At 37.7% G+C, this 24,147-nt stretch overlaps 1 protein-coding gene across 1 annotated transcript in view; it reads right to left on the bottom strand.

Moving 5' to 3' along the window:
• The window catches only part of LRPPRC (leucine rich pentatricopeptide repeat containing), a 109,882-nt gene that overhangs the window by 24,706 nt on the left and 61,029 nt on the right, over window positions 1-24,147 (bottom strand). The window contains exons 24-29 of the mRNA XM_039232411.1: window positions 20,448-20,572; window positions 19,859-19,965; window positions 9,508-9,576; window positions 8,625-8,715; window positions 2,739-2,881; window positions 2,498-2,606 (exon numbers count right to left, since the gene is read on the bottom strand). Coding sequence (XP_039088342.1) covers window positions 2,498-2,606; window positions 2,739-2,881; window positions 8,625-8,715; window positions 9,508-9,576; window positions 19,859-19,965; window positions 20,448-20,572 — 644 coding nt within the window. The remainder of the gene's footprint in view (window positions 1-2,497; window positions 2,607-2,738; window positions 2,882-8,624; window positions 8,716-9,507; window positions 9,577-19,858; window positions 19,966-20,447; window positions 20,573-24,147) is intronic.

The following is a 24,147-nucleotide window of genomic DNA, read 5'->3' as shown; positions in this document are numbered from 1 at the left end:
CAAAAACCTTTCAAGCTAAACTCAGAGAAAACAAAAGAGAAAAGGTATGACACTAATATCTGCATTTTAACCAACGTTTCACAGATAAAATGTGTCACTCTGTACGCAGGGCTCCCTTTTAAGGCAGCTGAGAGGTCAAAGGCAGTGCAATTATGGTCTCCCCCCCAACAAGCATGGTTTGCTAAACAGAAATACACAATAAGTATAATTCAAACACTTAAGATGAACAAAGCAATCTAGAAAATCTTACTGTTTTCTAAAACTGTAGTCATTGTAAGAAATTGGTATGGCTCTGTTTATTGTTCGCTCCTAGCTGAAGGAACGAAGGGAGGAAGGAAGGGGAGAAGGAAGGAAGGAAGAGGTTATCACTGTAAAGTGCCACATTCATTCACCACAGGTTTCTGGTGTGAAAGTCAGTAAGGATGCTAAACTAACAAGAAATTCGATACAGTGCTATTTTGCAAAGCATTCAAATTTCAAAGTATTCATATTTTGCTAAGCATTTAAATCCTGAGATCTGTGAATAAAAACTCTGAAGAACTAACAGGATAAAATCAGCACGATAAATGTAAATTGCATAGTAAAACCAGACTAGGGGTATATCTCTACATTTATAATAAACAATAGTACCTGGTTAAGAGTTTTCACTTAAAAACAATTCTTTTAAAAATTTTTTAAAATGTTTATTTTTGAGAGAAACAGAGCCTGAGTGTGGGAGGGGCAGAGAGAGAGAGACAGCATCCAAAGAAGGCTCCAGACTCCAAGCTGTCAGCACAGACCCTGACGCAGGGTTCAAACCCACAAACCGCGAGATCATGACCTGAGCTGAAGTCGTATGCTTTAACTAACTAAGCCAGCAACTTTTAAAAAGGCAATATATGAAGGAGTTCTAGAGTCTTCAAAAAGTAACTATAAACTAATTTCATATTCATTTCAGTCAAATAAAAATTCCACTGGAATATTTAAACAGTATTGATGATAATTAATTTTGTACTTAGGTTTACCATATATAAGGTAAGGACTCAAGGATGTATAGGGTTAAGTATGCAGCAAAGGAAAATTACACAAAGGATAAAGTTACTCTTCATGACCCTGTACACTTTACAGCAGTGTCACAAAATTTCCATTAAGAAACAAGAGGAAATTATAAATTTCTAAATTTATCTTTCTATTGAACAGAGCTCTAAACTATAAACACTAAAATGAAAAAAAAATCTACATAACGGTTTAAGTATCATAAAGCATACATGGAAAATCCACAAAACTGAAGGAAATTAAAGAGTATGCTAGGATGCTATGGAGAAAAATTAACAAAAAAGAAACAATAGTAATATGTGATTCTGAAAGAGCACAATGAAATCTAAATGGAAATGTCTATAATGTAATAGGCAAGCTGCTATCAGAGTGTTCAAGATGATCATAAAAGTTTTAAAGCAGTCATAAAGGGGGGCGCCAGGTGGCTCAGTCGGTTAAGCGTCCGACTTCAGCTCAGGTCATGATCTCACGGTTTGTGGGTTCGAGCCCTGCGTCGGGCTCTGTGCTGACAGCTCAGAGCCTGGAGCCTGTTTCGGATTCTGTGTCTCCCTCTCACTCTGACCCTCCCCTGCTCATGCTGTCTCTCTCTCTCTCTCAGAAATTAAAAAAAAAAAAAAAAAAAGTAGTCATAAATGCGGTAGGTATGCCACATCAGGGAAGTCTGCCACTAGAGAAAAGGAAGAAGGTGAGACACAGAGCTCACGTCTGGCTTCTAATCCTGAAATAGTGCTTGATTACTTCAACATATACTACTATGGTGGTTAAGGCCTGAATCCATTTTTGCTTTCAGATAAAACCAAAATATATAATAAATACATTTGCCAAAAAAAACCCACCCATGATCATGCTATTTTCAAAGTATAATTTTTGATAAAATGTATGCCTATTTTAGTTATTATAAAAAATTTCAAATGTACAGAAAAATATATAGTACAATGGACCCTTCCATATACCGCTCACCTACATCTAACATTTATCATTAACATTTTGCCAGATTTGCTTTATCTTTGTTCTTTATGGCTTAGATATTTTAAAACAGTTACAGATATCTTGATTTTTTTTCATCCCTCAGTACTGCACTAGAGACCTCCAACTTTAAGGACACTATCCTATAAATCTTAACACCACTATCATATCTAACATGAGGTGGGGCACCAGGCTGGCTCAGCCAGAAGAGCATGAGACTCTTGATCTCAGGGTCATGAGTTCAAGCTCCACACTAGATATAAAGATTATTAAAAAAATAAGCCAAAAAAAATGAGATCATTTCTTACTATTATCTACTACTCAGTTGATATTTAAGTTTCGCCAACTACCCAAAATGTCTATTTTAATTTAAAGAATGAAAGTAAGTTATTTATACAAGTTCCATCTCTGTCCTAGAGATGGACACTTCTAATTTGTTAGGTGGGGTTAGATCTTATGTTGCTATTCGAAAGAAGGCTGCTGTGTACAGGTTTACCTTTGCTTCTCTTTTGCTGGCAGGCATTCAACAGGTTTTTCTGGATTTTTCTTTCTTCACGTGAAGGCGGTGATGAGTTCAGGGAGTGCTTTTCATCCTCATACCACAACTTAAAAACAAAATTCTTCAGTTAAACAAACACTGGTATATACAGTGATCTTTTTAGTATAAAACCAGGCTCATCTATGCCCTCACGTTATACTGACAACATCTGTTACGCTTACAGTTAAAAACAAATTACCTCAGGTACATCAAACGGAACCTCCTGATTATTGTTTCTAAGGATGTCTGCTAATAATCGTAATGTCTTTGCACGAGGAATAATATTTTCTTCTTGCATTTTGTTCCAGACAGCATCAGCTCTTTGCCAGTCACCATTGATTTCTGTAAAATTTGATTAGGCAAAAATTAAAGAACATACTAAGTAGAATTCATAAAAATGTTTAGCACTTCCTCCTCTTTGATGTTGAGTTGTAAGCACTACCCCAAATAACTACTTCCAGGGAAAGGAATAGGATGATTGTGCACCAAAGGTGAGAAGACTTCTTTCTGTATACCTTTTGAATTTTCAACAATAGAATGCCCTTGCCTATTAAAAAACAACAACAAACAACAAACCTCCTACCCTTTACTACGTACTCTGAGAACCTTTTTAAAGTAACTGAGAAGTTGCCCAGTGCTGAAATCAAAACCTGAGATAGATAACAATTCAACTATGTCCGTGAGACTCTGGAAAGATGATGGGTACATGTATGCACTTTAATACACAGCTGACGGTCTAAAGTGAGTAAAAGCACGCAGATGTAGGATTTTCTTCAAAAGGGACAAATCAACAAACACTTTTCACTTAGATGAATATGGAGAATTCTGTCTCTTTTGCTGACTTAAAGAATGTCTACGACATTGTGTGACAGATTTCTTATCCCAACAAATAATGTCATCAGACTACAAGTATTATATGGTAAGGGAAATTTACCGGAAGGAAACAGGCAGATTCCTTCACACTGAATGAATACGTGGTATTCCTTATATGTTCCTTTTATGTGATGATCTAGTCTTCACAAATAGCAAAAATTTAATAATCAAGACTTTCTTTTTAAAACCTTCTAACGGGTTTTAAAAGAAGAAAATGTCAGTCATTTAATATAATAAACTTTCTGCTTGTGAAAAACTAGAAAATATGAAAAATATCATGGCACTAAGTTCAATACAACTATTAAGCACAAATAAATATTCCTTTAAAAATCTTTTTTAAATTTTCAAATATGAATAAAGAGTATCTTCATTGTATAGAGTAGGCTCTAGGAAAAGGGTTATTTCAGAGCACAAAATGTTCCAGAAAAACGTGTTTTTCAGGAATTTCAAAATACTAAAACAAATGGGAATTTCTTAGATTCTCCCCGACTCCTCCAACTGAAAAGCTAAGTTTTCTGATAACTAATGACTCTTAAAAGTAAAAAATTCAAAGAAGAAAAAACAAAACACATTCATGCTCCATCAGAAAGCTACCAAGCAGGAAAATTTTGTCAGGTCATACACAGATTACAATGATTTTGTACATACTTTGATAGTAAGATCAGCTGCATACAAAACGATTAAATTTATAATCTATTTTCAAAACAAGACTCTCATAAGCTAATTATGTTTATCCTTCATTAGAATGTTCTTATGTAGCGTAAAATTCAACAGTGTCTTTTCAATTATGTGAATATATAAAACTAATCAAATTAAATACATTAAAAACAAAACGAAAGCTCCAGTATCTTTAATTCTGTAGAAGAGAAAAGGTGGAAAACTTGCGTTCCCTGCGAGAGTACTGTGCACTGTGCAAGATACAGGAAAGGTTTCCAGGAGCTGGAAACAGCACTGCTAAGGTGCTTTTTAAAGAGATCCATTTTTAAGCTAATATAACTACTCCAAACACTGAAGAGAAGAAAGAGGGTGGAGGATGTACAACTCTGTGCCTTCAACTGTAAGAGTTACAGGAAGACAATTTTCTTCTAAAAATGGCACAAGTATACAGAAGCTTCCAGTTTGGGAGAACAAGATATTACAGAGATGCACCTCTAATTAAAATGGACTAGCAGATTTTACAAGAAAAGATTTCAAAATACGTGAAAACTAGACAGTGCCTATAGCATGAAACAACTTGGTCATTTATATTTACACATACGCCTTTTTGTTTGTTTGGTTAAAGAAAAAACTTGGAAATATACCTGGATCACAAAATACAGAACAAAAACTTGAGGCAACCTAGTCAGTGTACCAATATTTGCACCTGTGTGCAAAAACTCACAAGAAGACAGAAAGGCTATGCCTTTCTTGTGTACTATCCCTCTGGGGCTTAAAATCCCTGCTACCAAGCAATCTACTTGCCACCGGGCAGTGGCCCAGGACTGGACGCTCTGCCTCTCGAATCCCATCCCTGCCCTCCGGGCACCCTTGGTTCGCCCTCTTTAAAGAACGAGAGGACTGACTGCTGCACAGCCTCTGAAAACTGGCAAGCTATACGACCAACGACTCTGGCCACCACTGGTGATTTCACCAGAACACGCACTGTTGTGGGATTGTAATTTATGGCGATGTGACCAGTGTGTGACAAGAGTTGTCACAGCAACCGCTATGGTACTGAACGAAGAGATGAAAACGTCTAGTTTGGGGTTGTAGTTCAAGTCGGAAAGTTCATATTACTGATCAGAGGGGGCAACTGGCAAATTGTGGTCTCTAAACATCCACTCTGAAACAAGGAACCCAGGGCTGGGACAGGACTGCGCAAGGCAAGCCTGGGCTGTCTTGTTTTGCCTAAAAACAACCCAAGACAAGCGAGGGGTGTCCTATGACCTAGGAGCCAACGTGAAGGAGCTGCCCCTGGTCAAAGATGGAAAAATGTGAGCACCTAGAAGAAACACGATCGCATAAACTGAAACACGAAGTATATTTTTAAAATACAAAGGACACACACACTTAAATTTGGTAATTAAAGAGAGAAAAGTCACTGATCTTTCCCTGTGGATTTATTTCATATTAACTAAGAAAGGAAGCCATGGAACATAATGTAGAGTATGAAGCATGTAGAGGATAAAACAAAATAATTGGTGGATATGTAAAAACCATATGGATACAAATATACAGAGGGAAATCTGGAAGGCTGGCCAACTGACAAGTTACTTCTGAGGGGTGGACAAAATGACAGTTCCACATTTTGTTCTGTACACTACTGTACTGCTTGACTCTAGTAATTTGGAATATACTCCTGCCTTATTTGTAGAATAATGACAGGAACCCACACAGTGTGAAGAGAAATGTCAATGACCAGAAGAAGTACTGGGGGAAAAAGCACATAAATAACTTCTGAGGTAGAAGAAACGCTAACGTGTAAATGGTGGCTTTTTAAAAATCAATTTGTAAAAACTTTAAGACAAAATTACAAACTGTTTTCCAATAATGTATACAAATAATAAGCTATATGTATATATGTAAAAAGAAATGGTCATGTTTAGAATATAAAGAAAATGTTCAATAAGAAGGTAAAAATACTGTCATCTCAAACTAATTAGGAACTAATTTTGCAAGACTATCACCATGAAAGGTGATGTCAGAAAATCTATTAGAAAAGACAGAACCAAAATCTGCATTGTGACAGATTCTTTTTAACAGATCATCTACAGGCACCTTACTGTATAGAGCAGGTAGAAAATGAAACGTTTAGGACAACTAGAATTTAAACATATGAAAAGTTTCATTTTCTATTTCTTCATCTAGATTATAGACGCACGAATGTTGGCTTCATAAACCAGGGCAATGTGTATCATTGTTTTCTGCCTGTTTCTGCAGTATGCTGTGATTCACAACAGGAAGTGTGTATGGTGGGCAGGGGATGCTATTTTAAAACAAAACAAAACTGCTCTTCAACAAATACCCCAAAATAATCAGGCCAATTGCTTTCAAAGACTAAAATGACACCATGAGAAAGAACGAATGCATAAAAAGTTCCAGCAGGTCAAACAAATTACTTTCTGAGAAATCCAGAATCCAAAATAGGGATGTTTCAAGTACAATAGGACCACACCTCATATATCATTCCATATTATATGTTCCTTTTCAAATAAATTGAGTCCACAGTGCTTTATAAATCAGTTAACATGTTTAAATAGGGGTCCAAGTCAGAAGGCAAAATCGAAAGAGGGGGTCAACAAAGGAAGAGCACTGGTTTATTCTTCAGAAAGGGAAGAATTAGGGTTATCACGACCCCATGATCTATTTATAGCACTAAAAAAGGTATGAAGTACACAAACTGGGTTAAAAAGTTTACTTCGTTATAATGGTTCCTCTGGCCTCTAGCCTCACAAGAGGCCACCCTCACATTACCGCGTTCTTCCGACTGTTGGCTCAAATACAGAGCAAAGAACTGGAGGGAGGGGTCCAATAGAGCAAAGAGAAGGGATGAAGGTGAAAAAAAATGATAATAAAACTCAGAGACTGCTTATCCCTAAAGGAAATGTTAAATGAACTTAGAAGTTGTTTTTTTCTTTTCTTTCTTTTGGAACAACAACAACAACAACAACAGCAGCAGCAAAGGTCACCTGCATACAAGAAAAAGAAGTCTGTGAGGCTGGCCCTTCCCGCCTTCCCTGGACGACCATAATACTGTATGTACCTCGTATGTTCTTCTGGCTGTTCTCTCGCTCCTGTCTTGGTCAGAGGCCTAACTCTTTCCACGGGGCCCTACCTATTTATCTGCAGGGCCCTGCTCAATGTCCACACAGTAAGGGATTAGGGCCTTCTACGAGGACGACTTTAAATGCTGGGACTTGTATGGAAACAAATTCAGGTGTTTTTTTTTTCCTTTTGAAGTCTGCACAAAATTAAAGGTTAAGTGTGAAGTAGTTCCTCAAAAGGAAGAAGGGGGAGGGGAGACGGAAAGAATTGGCACCTGAGTGAATATAGGTTATAATGTATTCTGAGGACCAACTGAGGACTAAACTCTGAAAATGTTAAGTTTTCTAATTGTATATTCAATACCAACCTTAGTACTATGTACCAGAATTGATTCAAACCAAAGAATTGAATTTTAAGAATTTTTAGACTTTGAAGAATTACATAGTGAAGTGTGTGCTTCAATGCAGCCAGCAACTGAAACATTAATTTTATGGCAAGTCTTATTTATACCACCAACAAAGAAGATAAAGCTTCTAAGGATAATAAATATAAATTCAAAAAGACAAATGAACTAACTTATTCACTGCTGTCTGTGGTGTTTGGTGAAGGAAAATTTCCCATGAGAAAAGAAAATAATCTAGATCTATGAAGTAAAAAAGGGAGGAGAGGTCATTGACTATTCAAAGCGTTGTTCCTCTCCACCCAAACACCCTAAAAGAGACCGCAAAGTTCCCAGATGCATAAACTGGAATCAACATACTAGAGCAATGTTGGGTAACGGAGATCAAAACTTTCAGAACATGAATGTAAATCCAGCACAAGGAAACAACTAAGGGTATGCACAAAGATTACGGCACAAAGATGAGATAGTTAATGCAGCGCTATTTTCTAACATGAGAAACTGAATTCTATTCCAATGTCTAGCATTAGGAGATTGGCTGGGTAAACCAGTATATCCATCCCATGAAGTTATTTGTAGGTTAATAAAATATAAGAAAATGTCCACCATATAGAAGAGGTCAAAACCATACTACAATATAACCACATTTTAAAAAATTGGCAATGAGTTTGTATATCAATATGCATTCTTCTGGAAAAAGATCTTATACACATGAACAGGTCAATGATGGTGCCATTTATACAAGTGACTGGCTGCTAAGTCTACTGGAGCACTTACATATAAAAAGAAGAAAAAAATTAAGTCTTTCCTCAAAAAGTCCCATTAAATTCTGTGACCCTGATGAAGATTTTTCTCATCTTCTCATTACTGCAGTAAGATGGTCAGAAATGGGGTCTAGTGATACAATGTAACATTCTGTGATAAAATTCCATCTGGCCTCTACTGAAGCCTCTTGCTGAAGGCTACACATTTGACAATCCCTGGACCTGCCTGACACTCCTCTTTCTTGCACCTGAAATAGAATAGACATCGCAAGAGGAAAACATGAGGAACAGTCAGATTACTTACTATATAGCCTCAGCAGACTGTAGTACAGCTGGTCTCTATCACATTCAAATAGCTTCTGCGTCAGCTCCACTAATTTTTCTAGAGTTTCAACCTTAAAAATAAGATTAACAGATGGATCTAGACTGTGTAAAGGATATATTTTAGAGTTCACAAATATTAGTTAGATAATCCTTCAAATAAGCTTTACCCAAAGTGCAGATTCACTTCCTTTCAACATTTAAAGAGCCAAGCAGAACAATGTGAATGTAATTAATGCTTAAAAATGGCTAAAATGATAAATTTTGTTAGATGCATTTTAACACAATTAAAAAAATTTTTTGAGTTAAAAAGCTGAAGGACTCTGCAGTCAAGAACAATTATCTAATCGAGGGAACCTCCACGAAGATGCATTTTGAAGAATTCAGCGATGCTTGGGATGGAGGGTAGAGTGAGCACATCCTCTTATTTATCAATAAGAATATTCCTCCACCTAAATGTCACACTCCCCGTCCCCTGTGGCTTTTACTTGGCAGGATATGAACAGATATCTGCACCAGAGGAGAGGTAAAGCAGAAATTCCACCTGGGCTCCCATCAAGCGACTCCTCTGGTCACTAAGAACAGAAGCAGATTTAAACTGCCAAGGAAACAAGGTTAGCCTGCTCAAGCCAACAACTAGGATAAAGCAAGTGGAAATCTTCAGGGCCTAATTAAAATTTTTAGGGATTCCACGGCACCTCAGGAACAAGAATTAAGCTCCCGCTTATCTGGAAAACAACCAAGAGAACGCTGCTTCCATTAATAATGCCATATGTCCCGAAGTCCCCAAATGCTCATATGACATGTAGGACACCTGCTTTCTACTCACAGTTTTAGGTGCTTGAGGCCAGAAATTAAAGACAAACCTGATTACTCGAAATACATCGATCACAAAACCACTGAAGTCTAGAAGATCGCGCTCTGATGCCTGGAGTCTATAAAATAAAATAATCATACAGCATGTGAGGTAAAGCTTAGCTAAATGTTAATTTTCCTTCCAAGACAAATAGTTTTCCTTCTCCTGAATTTGTCGCTTCCTTCCCAAACATATAATAAAAGAAACCTCTTAGTATCATAGTTATCAAAGACTTTTAGGATAAAACACCATAAATTGTAACCTACATTTAACCAGTATCTAAAAGATTCGAGTTACGTCAAAGTGTTGTTTTGCAGGTCAATTTCCATTCCATAAATCTTTAAATTTTAAAATGGTTAAGCTTTCTTGAGTTCAAAAAGAAACCTTGACTCAATGAACTAAATCAACTCCAAAGATGTCAAATCAAACACACGCACACATACTCTTTCAGAGATCCCAATGAATTCAAGAAGCAAAAAATATTATGTTACGCAAACTTATTAGCCATTATCACAACAATAAACCAATGGCATTTACTTTTTCTTTTAACATGTTTTGTAAAATCGGGTGATAAAGAAAGAGTTAGGTACTTAAAACAAACTAAGTACTTAAAGCTAGTTCATAGTCTTGGTTTACTTTAATTACTGAGACATAGGTTATATCGTCAATCAGAAATGACTAGTCAATAACTCTGGCTGCAAAGCAATTCCTTTACAATTCTGGATACTGGAATAAAAGGCAAACCAATTCACACATAATTCCAAGGATTTGTCACTCTAACTATAGTATTTTCATCATCTGTAAGAGGGCTTCACCATTAAATACTACATTTCAATCACAGCATTATGATAAGAAAACTACATGCTCATTAGCCCTGGCTGCTCCAGTCTAGAGGAGGTACCTTTACTGCTTTCTCCACTCTGCTTTGTTGACTAAACCAGGTACCCCTCAAATCTGATCTCTTATTTATAAGTCCTCATTATTTTTTATCTCTTAAAATAATATTGTGTAATGTTAAGAACTGAAGCAGACACGAACACCTCAGAGTTTTGGCAGAATGACAGAAAAGCGGGTACAGCAGAAGCTGTGTAAGTGTTCTCCTGCTAACCGTGCAAGCATGCACACTGGGGACACGACAACGAAATGCCGAATAAATTCCTTGTTTAAACAGATTCTCAAATATCAATATTTACATTTGCGCACAATTTCATCTCAAGGGTTTTCTCACCTGATGACCTGTTTTGTTTCACATGCATTACACTGAAAATGCAACCAAATGAAATCAAATGCATCCAAAAAGCCCTTGCAAAAATTCTGGACAGTCCTCTTGAGAAGGCAAAATGTGAAGACTGGATTCATTCGCTTGTAACTTTCAACATTATCGCTGATCCAAAGACCAACGATCTAAACAGCACAACTTTTATGGTAAACTCTTCCTTTTCGTGGCTGATTAATCTGCCTGTCACTGGCAAGGCAGCTTATACGGGAGATAGTCCTATGTTTCATTTTGAAATTGAGAACTGTTTTCACATTATAAATCCCAATCATCAAAAGAACATCTAGGTCAGATTAACTAAATCTCCTAGGCTTCTGTAATAGTCTACATTTCTGGCTTATCTCTGAACATCTTATTGAATTTTAAACACTACAAGTTGAAAGCAAAAATAGAAAATGTAATAAAAATATGGAGAACAGAAATCTAATTGGGATATTAAATATAACTTATCAAAAACCAGTTAATGCTTAGTTAAAACAACGAACTTACCTAGTATTTCTTCTGGTTTTGTGACAATCTAATTAATGGACAGTGAGGATAAAGTAATTACTGTAATAAAAAACCTGGCATGTTTGTTTCCCCCTGGGTTACTGGGCTTCAAAACATTCTTTGTGATGTTCCAATTTAGTAGTAAGTTCACTTGTATAAGAATAACAGTAATCCAAAATAAGAAATAATTTTAATTGCATTACATTACTCTGATGTAAATTTCCTGTTACCCTAATAGGCTTCTATACGTACTAGTAAAAATACCTATTAACTAATCATTATCTTTAAAGTAGAAAGAGAAGATTCTTCTACTTCAAGTTCGACCTCAAGAAAAACTATTTTAAATTTGACCAAAATAGAAGTTTTTTCTGCCATCAGTGCTAGAAATATGAAATGGAAAACAAACAACTACCAGAGCCCCACACCCTCTAGGCAGTGTAGGAGGAAAACCAAGAGTTTTGTGGACACACAAATACAACAAAACCCCAACAATTTATCATCAGAGCTAGAATAGCAGAGGAGGAAAAGGTATCATGGAACTTATTAAGTCTTCTGATATTTGTCCTTTTCTCCAAAATCTTCAGACTGACGTAAAGCCCATGTCTAGAGTAGGAATGAAAATATGGCTGAGCAAGTCAAACCAGCAGACTAACTACGGTAAACTAAACATGACCCATCTAACCAGGTGTTACAGGAGATCCTAACGAGAGGGGGCATGAGGATTGGCATGAGAACTGACATCTATCTCTTGAAATGTGGGAGGTCACAGGGAAAAAAACTAGCTCTAAAAATCCTTCTGTGGGGCACCTGGCTGGCTCAGTGGGAAGAGCATGCAACTCTTGATCTCTAGGGTGGGATTCTGAGTCCCACATGGGGTGCAGGAATTCCTTAAAAATAAAATCTTTTTTTTTTTTTTTTAACGTTTATTTATTTTTGAAGGAGAAAGAAACAGAGCACAAACAGGGGAGGGGCAGACAGATAGGGAGACACAGAATCTGAAGCAGGCTCCAGGCTCTGAGCTGTCAGCACAGAGCCCAAAGTGGGGCTTGAACTCACTAACCAAAAAAGATCATTGACCTGAGCTGAAGTCGGATGCTCAACTGACTGAACCACCCAGGCGCCCCTCCTTAAAAATAAAATCTTGGGCGGGGGAGGGAAAAAAGACAAAAATCTTTCTGTATATATAAGATCCATTCTGGCTCAGTAAGGAAGGCAAATTAGGATAAAACCCTGAATATGATCTAGTAAGAAACAATGGAAAAAGTCACAAAAACTGGGAGATCACTATAATCCAAACTTTTGGCTCTAAACACAAAATCACAAAAAGAAGAAGGGTTTTGCCCTGAGAAGACAGCAAATTTACTCTGGCTACAATGTGATAGGAGGGTAATGGCAGATAAGAAGAGGGAGAAAAATCAAGAGAGATTAATTCCGGAGAAAGGGTAAGTTCTTTTGATGGTTCAGATTATTAAGGGGTCAAGAGATCATGGAGTTCATATTGCAATATATAAATGCATCCAATCAACACGCTGCATGCCTTAAACTTACGCAATGCTGTATCTTATCTCAATTTTATTTATTTATTTATTTATTTATTATTTATTTTTATGTCTTTATTTTATTTTGAGAGAGACAAAATGTGATCCGGGAGGGGCAGAGAGAGAGGGAAACACAGAATCTGAAGCAGGCTCCAGGCTCCGAGCTGTCAGCACAGAGCCCAACACGCAGCTTGAACCCATGGACTGGGAGATCATGACCTGAGTCGTAGTCAAATGTTTAACCGACTAAGCCACCTAGGTGCCCCTCTTATCTTAATTTTAAAAAGAGAGAGAGAGATCCAAGAGGTAGGAACTGGTGTAAGAGAACCAAGAGAAAATGCAAAATCAGGACCCGATTTCAAATCCCATGGCCACTACTAATTAAACAAGCTCCACATGAACACTCCGAACTCGTTTCTTTGCCTGAATTACTTCTCAGAGTTGTCTTGTAAGGCTCACGTAAAGATGTACACGAAAATCATTTGAGAAGTATAAAAACACTGCCTATGCTAGTTATACTATTTAGCTCGTAGTCTAGGTATGCACCTCAAAGGAAAAGGCAGAAATGAGAAAAGCAGACTCTTACTCAAAGATCTTTGTGTTTATACCTGGAAAACTTAGCAGGGCCTGGCACACAGCAGGCACTAAGTAAGTGATTACTGAATTTGCTTGCTCAAAGGGCTAAGAATAAACATAAACAATCTTTCTATATAGAAACATTTAACAGAGTCATTTAATATTTCAGGTCATTATTTAACTCTTTTCATATTTGTATATAACATCCCTCACTGAACTTAATGTCCAGTCTTAAAACACAAAATGAATTATTCAAACAATGTTATTTATTTTTATTTATTTGGGGGTAGAGGGGGGCGCACAGAGGATCCAAAGTAGGCTCTGCTCTGACAGCAGAGAGCCTGATGCAGGGCTCAAACTCACAAACTTTGAGATCATGACCCAAGCTGAAGTCGGAGGCTCAAATGACTGAGCCACCCGGGCGCCCCAAACACTGTTAATTTATTAAATGACTTTGAAATACTTTCTTCCTGGGAGGTGACTAAAGTACCTTAAAAATACTTGACTGAAAGAATAAAATCTTTTGTTAAAAAAATTTTTTTAAAGTTTTGTTTATTTTGAGAGAGCGCGCGTGTGCGAGCGTGAGCAGGGGAGGGGCAGAGAGAGGGAGAGAATCTCAAGCAGGCTCTGCACTGTTGGCCTCGAACTCACGTGAGATCATGACCTGAGCGGAAACCAGGAGTCAGACGTTTAACTAAATGAGCCACCCAGGCGCCCCATAATAAAGTCCTTTCTTAAATGAGAAAATACCATTACACTATATGCCAACAAATTAGACAATCAAGAAAAAAAGTGGACAAATTCCTAGAAACATAAAACCTTCCAAAACCAAATCAGGAAGAAATAGAAAATTTGAGCAGATCAATTACTGGCAAGAAACTGATTCAGTAAACAAAGAACTCCCAGGACTGGATAGCTTCACAGGTAAATTCTACCAAACACTGGAAGAATAAACACCTATTATTCTCAAATTACTCAAAAAAAAAAACAAAACAAAACAAAAAAAAACAGAAGAGAAAAGAAAGCTTCCAAATTCATTCCATGAGAGCAGCATTACCTGATTTAAAAAAATAAAATACCATGCTAGTTTATCATAAGGCCTGCGCTTTAGACCAAATCTCTGCTAAGATAACCATAAAAGAGGTATCATCTATAAAGACAGAACCCAGCACCTGGGTGGCTCAGTCAGTTAAGCAGCAGACTTTGACTCCGGTCATGATCTCACAATCCATGGGTTTGAGCCCTGCATCGGGCCCTGTGCTGACAGCTCAGAGCCTGCACAGAGCCTGGAGCCTGTTTCAGATTCTGTGCCCGCCCCCTTCCCCAAGATAAACATTAAAAAAAAGTTTTTAAATAAATACATAAAATAAAGACAGAACAAAATTTCTGTCTTTGTGTATCAGGGGCCTTAAATGGTAATAATATTCACCTACTTCTAAGAAACGATCCTATGTAAATAATCTGGAAAGCAAATATACCTGTACACCCATAGCTTAAGATGTGAGTTATGATGATTTCTTTTAATAAAACATTTTTTCTCAAAAGAAAAATGGGCAAATAAACTTTACTTCACTTAGACAATGGAATGATGGAGTCATTAAAAATAATGCTTAAAAGAGTTCTTAATTCCACACAGGGAAATGCAGAAGCAGTGATGGAGGGTATAGCTAGGGTTCGATTTCTTTCAATTATATATAAAAGAAACAGGCACTGAAAAAAGTATAGGAAAACCACAGGGAGGACTAAATGAGGAATGGGATTAACAATGTGTCTTCAGACTTGGCATGTTTTAAACAGTAACAAGCGTAGTAAATTTTGTTTCAGTCTATTCACAGGGGAAAAGTGTCAGATTGATCATCATCGCTGCTGCAACACAGAATACGGTTCACAAAATATTTACCTGATATTATTAAATAAGTTTGTAAAGATAATTTGTGAACATTTCCTTCCCCAATTTCATTCCAGAACATGCCAGAAGAACACTGAGAGGAGCCAGGGACAGTTAGCCTGCAGAGGACGAGGCTGCGGGAGACACAAAAGGCCTGACTTCAACACAGGGTAGCATGTCTCACAGAAGGAAGGGAATAAAATTAACATGTATTAAGTGTTTGATAACGCTGCCCCTCACCTGCCTGTGCTCTCTCTCAGAATAAATAAACTTTATTTAAGGGGAAAAGAAAGCACCTGGGTGGCTCGGTCAGTTAAGCGTCCGACTCTTGATCTCCCTTCAGGTCATGATCTCACAGTTCCTGACTTCAAGCCCCACATCAGGCTCTGTGCTGACGGCTCGTAGCCTGTCTGAGATTCTATCACTCCTTCTCTCTGCCCCTCACCTGCCTGTGCTCTCTCTCTCTCAAAATAAACAAATAAACTTTATATTTAAAAAAAGTGTTTGATAATGTACCAGACACTCTTTGAGTATTATCTGATAGAGTCCAGAGAGACAGCACAAGGATACAAGACAGAAGCGCTTTCCTGCCTTAGTGCCTTTACACAGGGAGTTCCAGGACCTGAAATGTTTCTGCCTTCACTCTACGTGGCTGGCTCCCAGTTCATCGTTTCCTTCTCATCCCAAACGTCACTTCCTCAGAAAGATCAAGTCTGAAACACGTCCTTTCTACAGCAATTACTGCATTATACAGACTCATTTTTTAAGGTCTTTCTTTAGGACTAGACTGTAAAATGTCATCAGTAATTATTTGTTAATGATATAAAGAAGAAAGGGAAAGAGGGAAGAAGGAGACAGGAGGGAAGGAAGAAAGGAGAAAAGAAGAGAAGAAGGAAGGGAGGGGAAATTGGTCAAACAGGACAGACCGGAGGGCATTATGCTAAGCGAAGTAAAGTCAGGCAGAGAAAGACCAATACAGTATAATCTCAAACTCCTAGAACAGTGGTTGTCAGAGGCTCAGGGGAAATGGGGAGACGTTGGTCAAAGGGTACAAATTTCCCCCATAAGACGAACAGGTTCTGGGGACCTAAGATTACAGTTAACAATACTACATTGCAGGGGTGCCTGGCTGGCTCAGCCTGAGGAGCGTGCAACTCTTGATCTCGGGGTTATGAGTTTGAGCCCCATGCTGGGTGTAGATATTATTTAAACATATAAAACTTTTAAAATGTTATTAAAAAAATATATATATATATTTGAAAGTTGCTGAGAATAAATCTAAAATGTTCTCACCACAAAAAAAAAGTAATTATGTGAGACAAAAAAGGCACTAAGTAACATTACTGCGGTAGTTTTGTAAAACATAAGCAATCAGAGGCGCCTGGGTGGCTCAGCAGGTTAAGTGTCTGACTCTTGGTTTCAGCTCAGGTCATGATCTCACAGTTCATGAGTTCGAGCCCTGCATCGGACTCTGTGCTGACAGTGCAGAGCCTGCTTTGGATTCTCTCTCTCTGCCTCACTTTCTCTCTCCAACTAAATAAATAAACTTAAAAAATACAAGTAATCAAATCAACACAGTGTACACCTTAAACTGACACAATGTTATATGTCAATTATATTGCAATACAGCTGGGGAAAAAGAACTATTTAGAGATTTCCCCCTTTCTACTTCTTTGCTCTACCTCTAATACCAGTAATAGCCTTCCCAGCCCCATCAAATTCTCAAATGTGAAAGTACTACTATATTCATCAGCCCCCACCTCATACTCTACTTCCTCTAGAAAGCCTTGCCTAATTTTGGTCGCTGGGAATAAGTTCCACCCTTGAACTTTCAGAACGATTATACTTTTCTTACAGCAGTTAGCATTTCTCGGTCTCATATAGTAATTATCCTCACATATTAATCTCACATTCAAAGAGCTTCACATTAGTTCTTAGTCTGATTTACTTTTCACCTTCTTTCTTTCTTTTGGAAGAGAACACTTTCTCTGAGGATAAGAAAACGGATGCTCACTATAGAAAACTCAGAAAACACAGAAAAGTACAAAATAAAATAACTATAAACCCGATCTCCTGCAATAATCCATGTGTATAAACAAAATATAAAGGCTATGTTAAAATGTAATCTACATGATATACATACATCAGTTCATTTAAAAAGCAACACAAGCTGTTGTTACACTGAATCCTGTCTCTCCTGTCTTCATTTATGTGAACATTTGCAAGACTGGTTTATCCGATCTCCCACAGTCCTTGAAATACAAAGAAGCTTCACAATATGAAGTTTGGAATCTCAACCCAGGCAAATACACCCATTGATAAGACACCACTGCATTTTTGGAAATGATACCAAATTTTGGCTCATTGTTTAGAATATTCTTTCATATGCTGATACAGTCATAGTTGATTAATTTTTATTATTTTTTATATTTCAATAATCCTTAGAAAACTACAAGAGACAATTCCAGGTCTTGATTTTTTGTTGTTGTTGTTGTTGTTTATTTTGAGAAAGAGAGAGAGAGAGAGAGAATGGAGGGAGGGAGGGAGAACGCAAGCAGGGGAGGGCAAGAGAGAGAGAGGGAGAGAGAGAATCCTAAGCAGGTTCCCTATTGTCAGCGTGGAACCTGACACGGGGCTCAATCTCACCAGCCATGAAATCGTGACTGAGCCACCCAGGTGCCTCTGGGTTTTGAATTTCAACAGTGAAAAAATAAGTTCCCACTTTAATTCAATTCCAGCTAACCGTCAAAAAAAGAAACTAAAACTGTGCTTCAGTCTAGTCTCCTGTTACGCACCTCCTGTCCTACCCTACACGCCGCAGGTGCTCCAGAGAGCCATTCTTTATCCTTTAAGCAATTCCGTACACATCCACTATGAAAGTTCTGGTCATCAGTAGACAGCCATTCCTAAATGACTACGCTCAATGATGTGGCAGTTGGCAAAGCTTTAAAGTAATCAAGAGGCAGTTTTCTCTTGCCTATTCATGTGACAACATGTAACTTTATGCGGAGCATTACATCGTGAATTATGCAGGGGTAAAGAAGATAACACAATCCCTACTTTTGAGGGGCAAAGAGAATTAATATTATTGATTACTACCGTAATCCAGGAAACATACAAGCTGCTTTACATACATTAGGTGATTGAATCTTAAAGAAAGATACTATATTCCCTTTTACAGACGAGGAAGCTTAAAACGGTTTAGTAAACTCTCCATTACCACACTAGCAAGTATATGGCCAAAGGCAAACTCATTCTTATGCCTTTGGCTCTTCCTGTAATGTGCTGCTCATTCCATAAAGAGACAAGCATGATTTCCTACTGTAGAGCCTCTCGTCACTATTATCTGAATACCTGAGTTTCATCTCTCCTCTGATCAGTGCCCTAATCCTGATACCACGCGTACAGAGCAGAAGAACTCAAAAGGCTTCTGAAGAGGTGAATCTGAAGAGCTTCCCGCATTTTCACTTACACTGTGCACTTGCAATGAAAGAATTTATACTATTTTCTACAAAACTGAAATGGACTACTTGAGCTACAGAAGCACCTGTCCAAGACAGCACATCCTACTTCCCTCTGACAGGAAGACAGACTGTCTGGTAAGACAGACTGGGAAGAATATTCTGAATCGATATCACAGTCTTCCCTTTTCATCATCAAGAGACGCTAAACATTTTCTGAGTTATATAACTACATTTTCAATGTCATGATAAGCAGTCATCAATATACAAACGAGGAAGCCAAACATCACCTTTGTGTCCCATCCATGGGAACTTTTGGAAAAAGACACGGAGTAATGACAAAGTATGATCTGACAGAAACATGACATACTGGTACATTTTCAAGTCTATTTTATTTATTTCACGTTAAATAATTTTTCTTAAGGTAATGGGTCTATCCTCTGTGGAATGTTTTTTGTAGAGGAAACAGAACTGTTCAATAGTGAAATTAATCATAATTTGGACAGACTTTATAGTTGCCCTTTGACTTATCAATTTCAGTAAGCAAAATTTCAATCAAGCCTAGATAAAAATACACTAATCCTAAATAGGCCAGGTTTGTCACCTACCATTTCCCATAAGCTGCTTACCATAGTTAAAAAAGAAAAAGAAGAAGAAGAAATTTTAAATTAAATGCCAAACAGTTGCAGACAGCACTTGTTTGGCTGATTAACTTGTAGACAAGCATTACAAATAAATCTGAGCATGGTCTGCAGCAAATTAAATTCCACTGCTTTTAAGAACAAAGAATTTCTTGGCAAAGAGGATTAGCAACTTTACACCCAGGAATGCCAGTTTAATTTAATTGTTCCACAATCCAAGATTTAATATGCAAATATCATTTTGATACATAACAGTGAATTTAACAAAGTGAGGAAACAAATTCAATATACAACCAGGCTGCCTTTTCTGAACTGTAATTACACACAATAAAGAAGCTGGCCGAGTACCCCTCCCCCCCGAACCTGTTATTGGGATTGAATTATATTAACGTGAATCAGAACAGCTGTAATTAAAGGTTAAAATTCTTAAACATATTCCAATTCAGAGTCTAAATAGGTGTCCAATTAGAATACTGTAGTTAAAAATCATACCTCAATGATCTTCTTGGCCTCTTTATAATTTCCTGTTTGTAGGAAGGCGAAAAAGAGATCATACAGCATTGTCATTTCACCTTGTTCCTGGCTCACAAAGTTCATTGCTAGAGGGGAAAGAAAAAAAACAAAGCAGAAGGAAAAAATATAAACAACACTTGAAGTTCTGGACACATATAAAAAAAACTTGAAAACAAATATTTAGAATAACTTCAACACTGATGCTGTGTCAACTTATTTCCTGTCACATGCCTTATCTAAGAGTACACACTATGACAGGGAGTACCTAAAACTAGCTTCGAGAGCTGGGGGGGGGGGGGGGTAGGAACCTCCTCGTAAAGGCAGATTGCCAAGATGGAGAGCAAAAAATTACAGAGGGGCAAGTTTGCAAAATGAACAGTTAAAACAATCAGGGGTATTTATAACACTGAAAATCTACCCGGTATCGTCCTTTTTCATTTAGAAGCACAACAAAGTTCCTCTGGACATACTTCCCCTCCTGTTAAATTTTCTCTTCACAGCAACACATTAAAATTAAATAAGCAAGAGGGGGCAAAAAAACTACATCAAGGTACGGGAAGTGACCCACCTTTCTGAATTAGATCAGTCTCGCCTTTCTCTATCAGTTTACATAAGACATCGTGAATCCTTGGTAAGACTTTATACTTTTCATAGCAGTCAATGGTGATTTCAAGAGCGGATCTTACATCATCCCTTGGAAGCATCAAAATATGAACAATGAATACAATTTATCTGGATGTACAACGACCAGTCAAAATGTACATAACGAGCTTTACTCAATAAAGCCAAAATGGGAAGAAAAAAAAGAGAGAAAACAATCCTTATGTAGCATAAAGAAATGCTCAGAGTATAGACATCATGAGCAGCTCCCTATTGTCCCTCCTTTACGTTTTATTATTTTGCTTGCTAAACAGCACTCTTAAAAATAAGTTCAAAGACACCTGAGTGGCTCCCAGTGTCTGATTTTGGCTGATGTCATGTTCTTGCCGTTCATGAGCTCGAGCCTCACATCAGGCTCACAGCTCTCAGCACAGAGCCAGCTTCAGATCCTCTGTCCCCCTCTCTCTGCCTCCTGCCTGTCCTCTCTCAAAAATAAACATTATATTAAAAAAAAAAAAAAAAAGGTCTAAATAGGGGAGCCTGGGTGGCTCAGTCAGTTAAGCATCCAACTCAATTTAGGCTCAGGTTATGATCCCAGGGTTGTGAGATCAAGCCGCACACTGAGCTCTGTGCTGGGTGTGGAACCTGATTAGATTCTCTCTCTTTTTCTATCACAAGTGCACGTGTACTCCCTCCCTCCTTCTCAAAAAAAAAAAAAAAAAAAAAGTCTAAATAAATGAAGGCATTCTCTGAGATTATTACAAATAAAACCTGATTTCCCATTTTAGACGCTATAAGAATACATTATTTCTAAAAATAAGGACTATCAAATATTTTTTCCAACTATTTATGTATGTTCATGGCCCTCAGTAATTCTAGATGTGGGAAACTTTATGAAATGTCCAGCAATAACTACCAAGGAACTTTTGAGTACTTTCTTTTTCTTTTTAAGTAATTTCTACATTCCACATGGGGCTCAAACCCATAACCCTAAGATCAAGAGTTGCACACATCTCTGAATGAGCCAGTCAGGCGCCCCTTGAGTACTTTCAACTTTATCATCCTATTTTTCATACTGCCACCTCTCCAGACAGGGAGAAAATAACTTCAGGACTCATAATACAGAAACTTATTGTGGGTAAAAACTAGGACACTCTTAAGATCAGTGAATTCTAGGAGAACTCTGAAAAAATTTCTCATTAGAGGACACGCTTTTAACAATTACTTCCAGGAGTACTTGACTGGCTCAATCAGTGGAGCATGCAACTCTTGATCAAAGAGTTGTGAGTTCGAGACCCACAGTGGGCATAGAGATTAAAAAACAAACAACAACCAAAAAAAAAAAAAAATTTGTAATTGTAAAGTTAGGGCTTCTTCTTTTCCATGGTAATAAAAAGATTTTTCCTTTAAGTCAGAGTTTAATTTTTTTAATGTTTATTTTTGAGAGAAAGAGAGAGAGAGGCACACACACACACACAAAGTATGAGTGGGGGAGGAGAGACAGTGAGAGGTGAAGACACAGAATCCGAGGCGGTTCCAGGCTCTGAGCTGTCAGCACAGAGTCTACGTGGGGCCTGAACTCACAAGCTGTGAGTGAGATCATGACCTGAGCCAAAATTTGCCGCGTAACTGACTGAGTCACCCAAGCACCCCAAGTCAGAGTTTCTTAAATAAGTGTGAAATACATCCTTTTGAGTCCTCAAAAACTACTTTCTCCTTTAAAAGGAAAATGACAGTGTGAGAAATGTGTAAGACCTTAAAAAACCTGTAGGAACTCTGTGATCCAATTCTACATGCCATCCTTCTTTATTTTCAAATAGATGAGGAAATTAAGGCATGTAGAGATGGAATGATTAGCCTAAGGCTACTAGGTCAACAGAGGAAAGAAGTGCCTTCGGGTCCCTGGACTTCCCACTTTCAGTTGACTACTTTACACATTATGTTTTATTAAAAGCACTGCTGTTTGTTTAACCTAATAGGGTGGTGCAATTTGGAAGAGGAAATTAAAGAGTTTTGAAGAGAATGTATGAAATATAGACAGACAGGCACAGTTAGTGACAGTTCCTTACAAGCTCTGTGGAGAAAACACCTTTCTCTCACACATGCAACAGTTTTCAAAAGGAAGAAAAGCATTTTAAAAATTTCTGTTGAAGCCCTAACATTTTGGTCCATTATACAAATGTTCTGTTGCCCGAGCTTGAATTACTATTTTATCTAGATTAAGATTTTAAGCTGTACTGAAAGGAAAATACCACAAAGAAGTGTTAATTTTATTGCAATAATACTGACACAGTGAAAACGAGCCGATCCTGACGGAGCTCTACCTTCTCCCCTTCCTGAGCCCTGTTTACAGTGCATCTTCTGGCACCCCACAGAGTCATTTGAATTTTTGTCATTTGGGGTGAAGACTAAATTACAGGTTAATTTCAAAACCGCAAGTAGATGTTGCAGGCTAGATTACTGTCATACAAGAGAAACGCTACAGTAGCTACCACATATGATATAAACCTTTATATAATCAGTATTTCTCCTTGCTTCAGACACAAGTTCAGTTACTAGCTTTCTACAATTCCATCTGATGGAAAACCTCTAAAATATTTTCAAGAGGAAAACTCACACATACTGATTTTTTTTTTTTAAGCAGTATGATCTGCTTTTTCAGATCAACTCCCAAACTAGAATAGTATGTCTCAATTGTATTTCCTCTACATTAGGTCAAAGCTATCAATAAATGAATGAATAATTGTTCTGTCAATCAAAGAGACATGTTAATAGTCCTTGGTCTCCAAATACATGCTTCTGAAGATTATATATGCTTAGAACAACTACAGAAAAGACAAGAATAGCAAATTGGAAATAATTCATATATTTGTTAGTAGTTTTAAGTACCACTGTTACTGTTCTCAGGTTGCCAACAAAATGAATTAGAAATCTCTGATGAAACATTTCCTAAAAAGTGTACTCATGACAGAAATGAACTAACGTAGGGGAGCCTGGGTGGCTCAGTCAGTTAAGCGTCTGACTTTGGCTCAGGTCACGATCTCACAGTGAGTTCGAACCCCATGTTGGGCTCTGTGCTGTCAGCTCAGAGCCTAGAGCCTGCTTCAGATCCTATCTCCCCCTCTCTGACCCTCCTTTGCTCATGCTGTCTCTCTCAGAAATAAATAAAACATGTAAAAAAAAAAAAATGAACTAATGTAATGACCTGTGTGTGTGTGTGAGAGAGGGGGGAGAGGGGTGGGAGAGAGAAAAAGAGAGAAAGAGAGAGTTTGTGTGAGTGAAGGAATGAACTAATCACTAGTTGGCTCTTTACAATCTCTAACATCTACATTCTGACTTGTGGTTGGATCATGTCATCTTTTTTTTGTTTGTTTTTTATTTATATTTGAGAGAGAGACAGCATGAGCAGGGGAGGGTCTCAGAGAGAGAGGGAGACACAGAATCCGAAGCAGGCTCCAGGCTCTGAGCTAGCTGTTAGCACAGAGCCAGACGCAGGGCTCGAAGCCACGAACCATGAGATCAAGACCTGAGCTGAAGTCAGACGCTTAACCGACTGAGCCACCCAGGTGCCATGGATCATGTCATCTTAAAAAGAGATAAAAATGTCCATCTTTCATAGGATAGATATGAGGTCATCATTAATCTTTCCTATCAAAGCTTAAAAACTT

The sequence above is a fragment of the Hyaena hyaena genome, unplaced genomic scaffold (assembly GCF_003009895.1).
Source record: "Hyaena hyaena isolate Hyena2069 unplaced genomic scaffold, ASM300989v1 scaffold_64, whole genome shotgun sequence".
Lineage (NCBI taxonomy): Eukaryota > Metazoa > Chordata > Mammalia > Carnivora > Hyaenidae > Hyaena > Hyaena hyaena.
The sequence above is the reverse complement of the archived record's forward strand: the minus strand, read 5'-3'. Positions and strand labels throughout refer to the sequence as shown.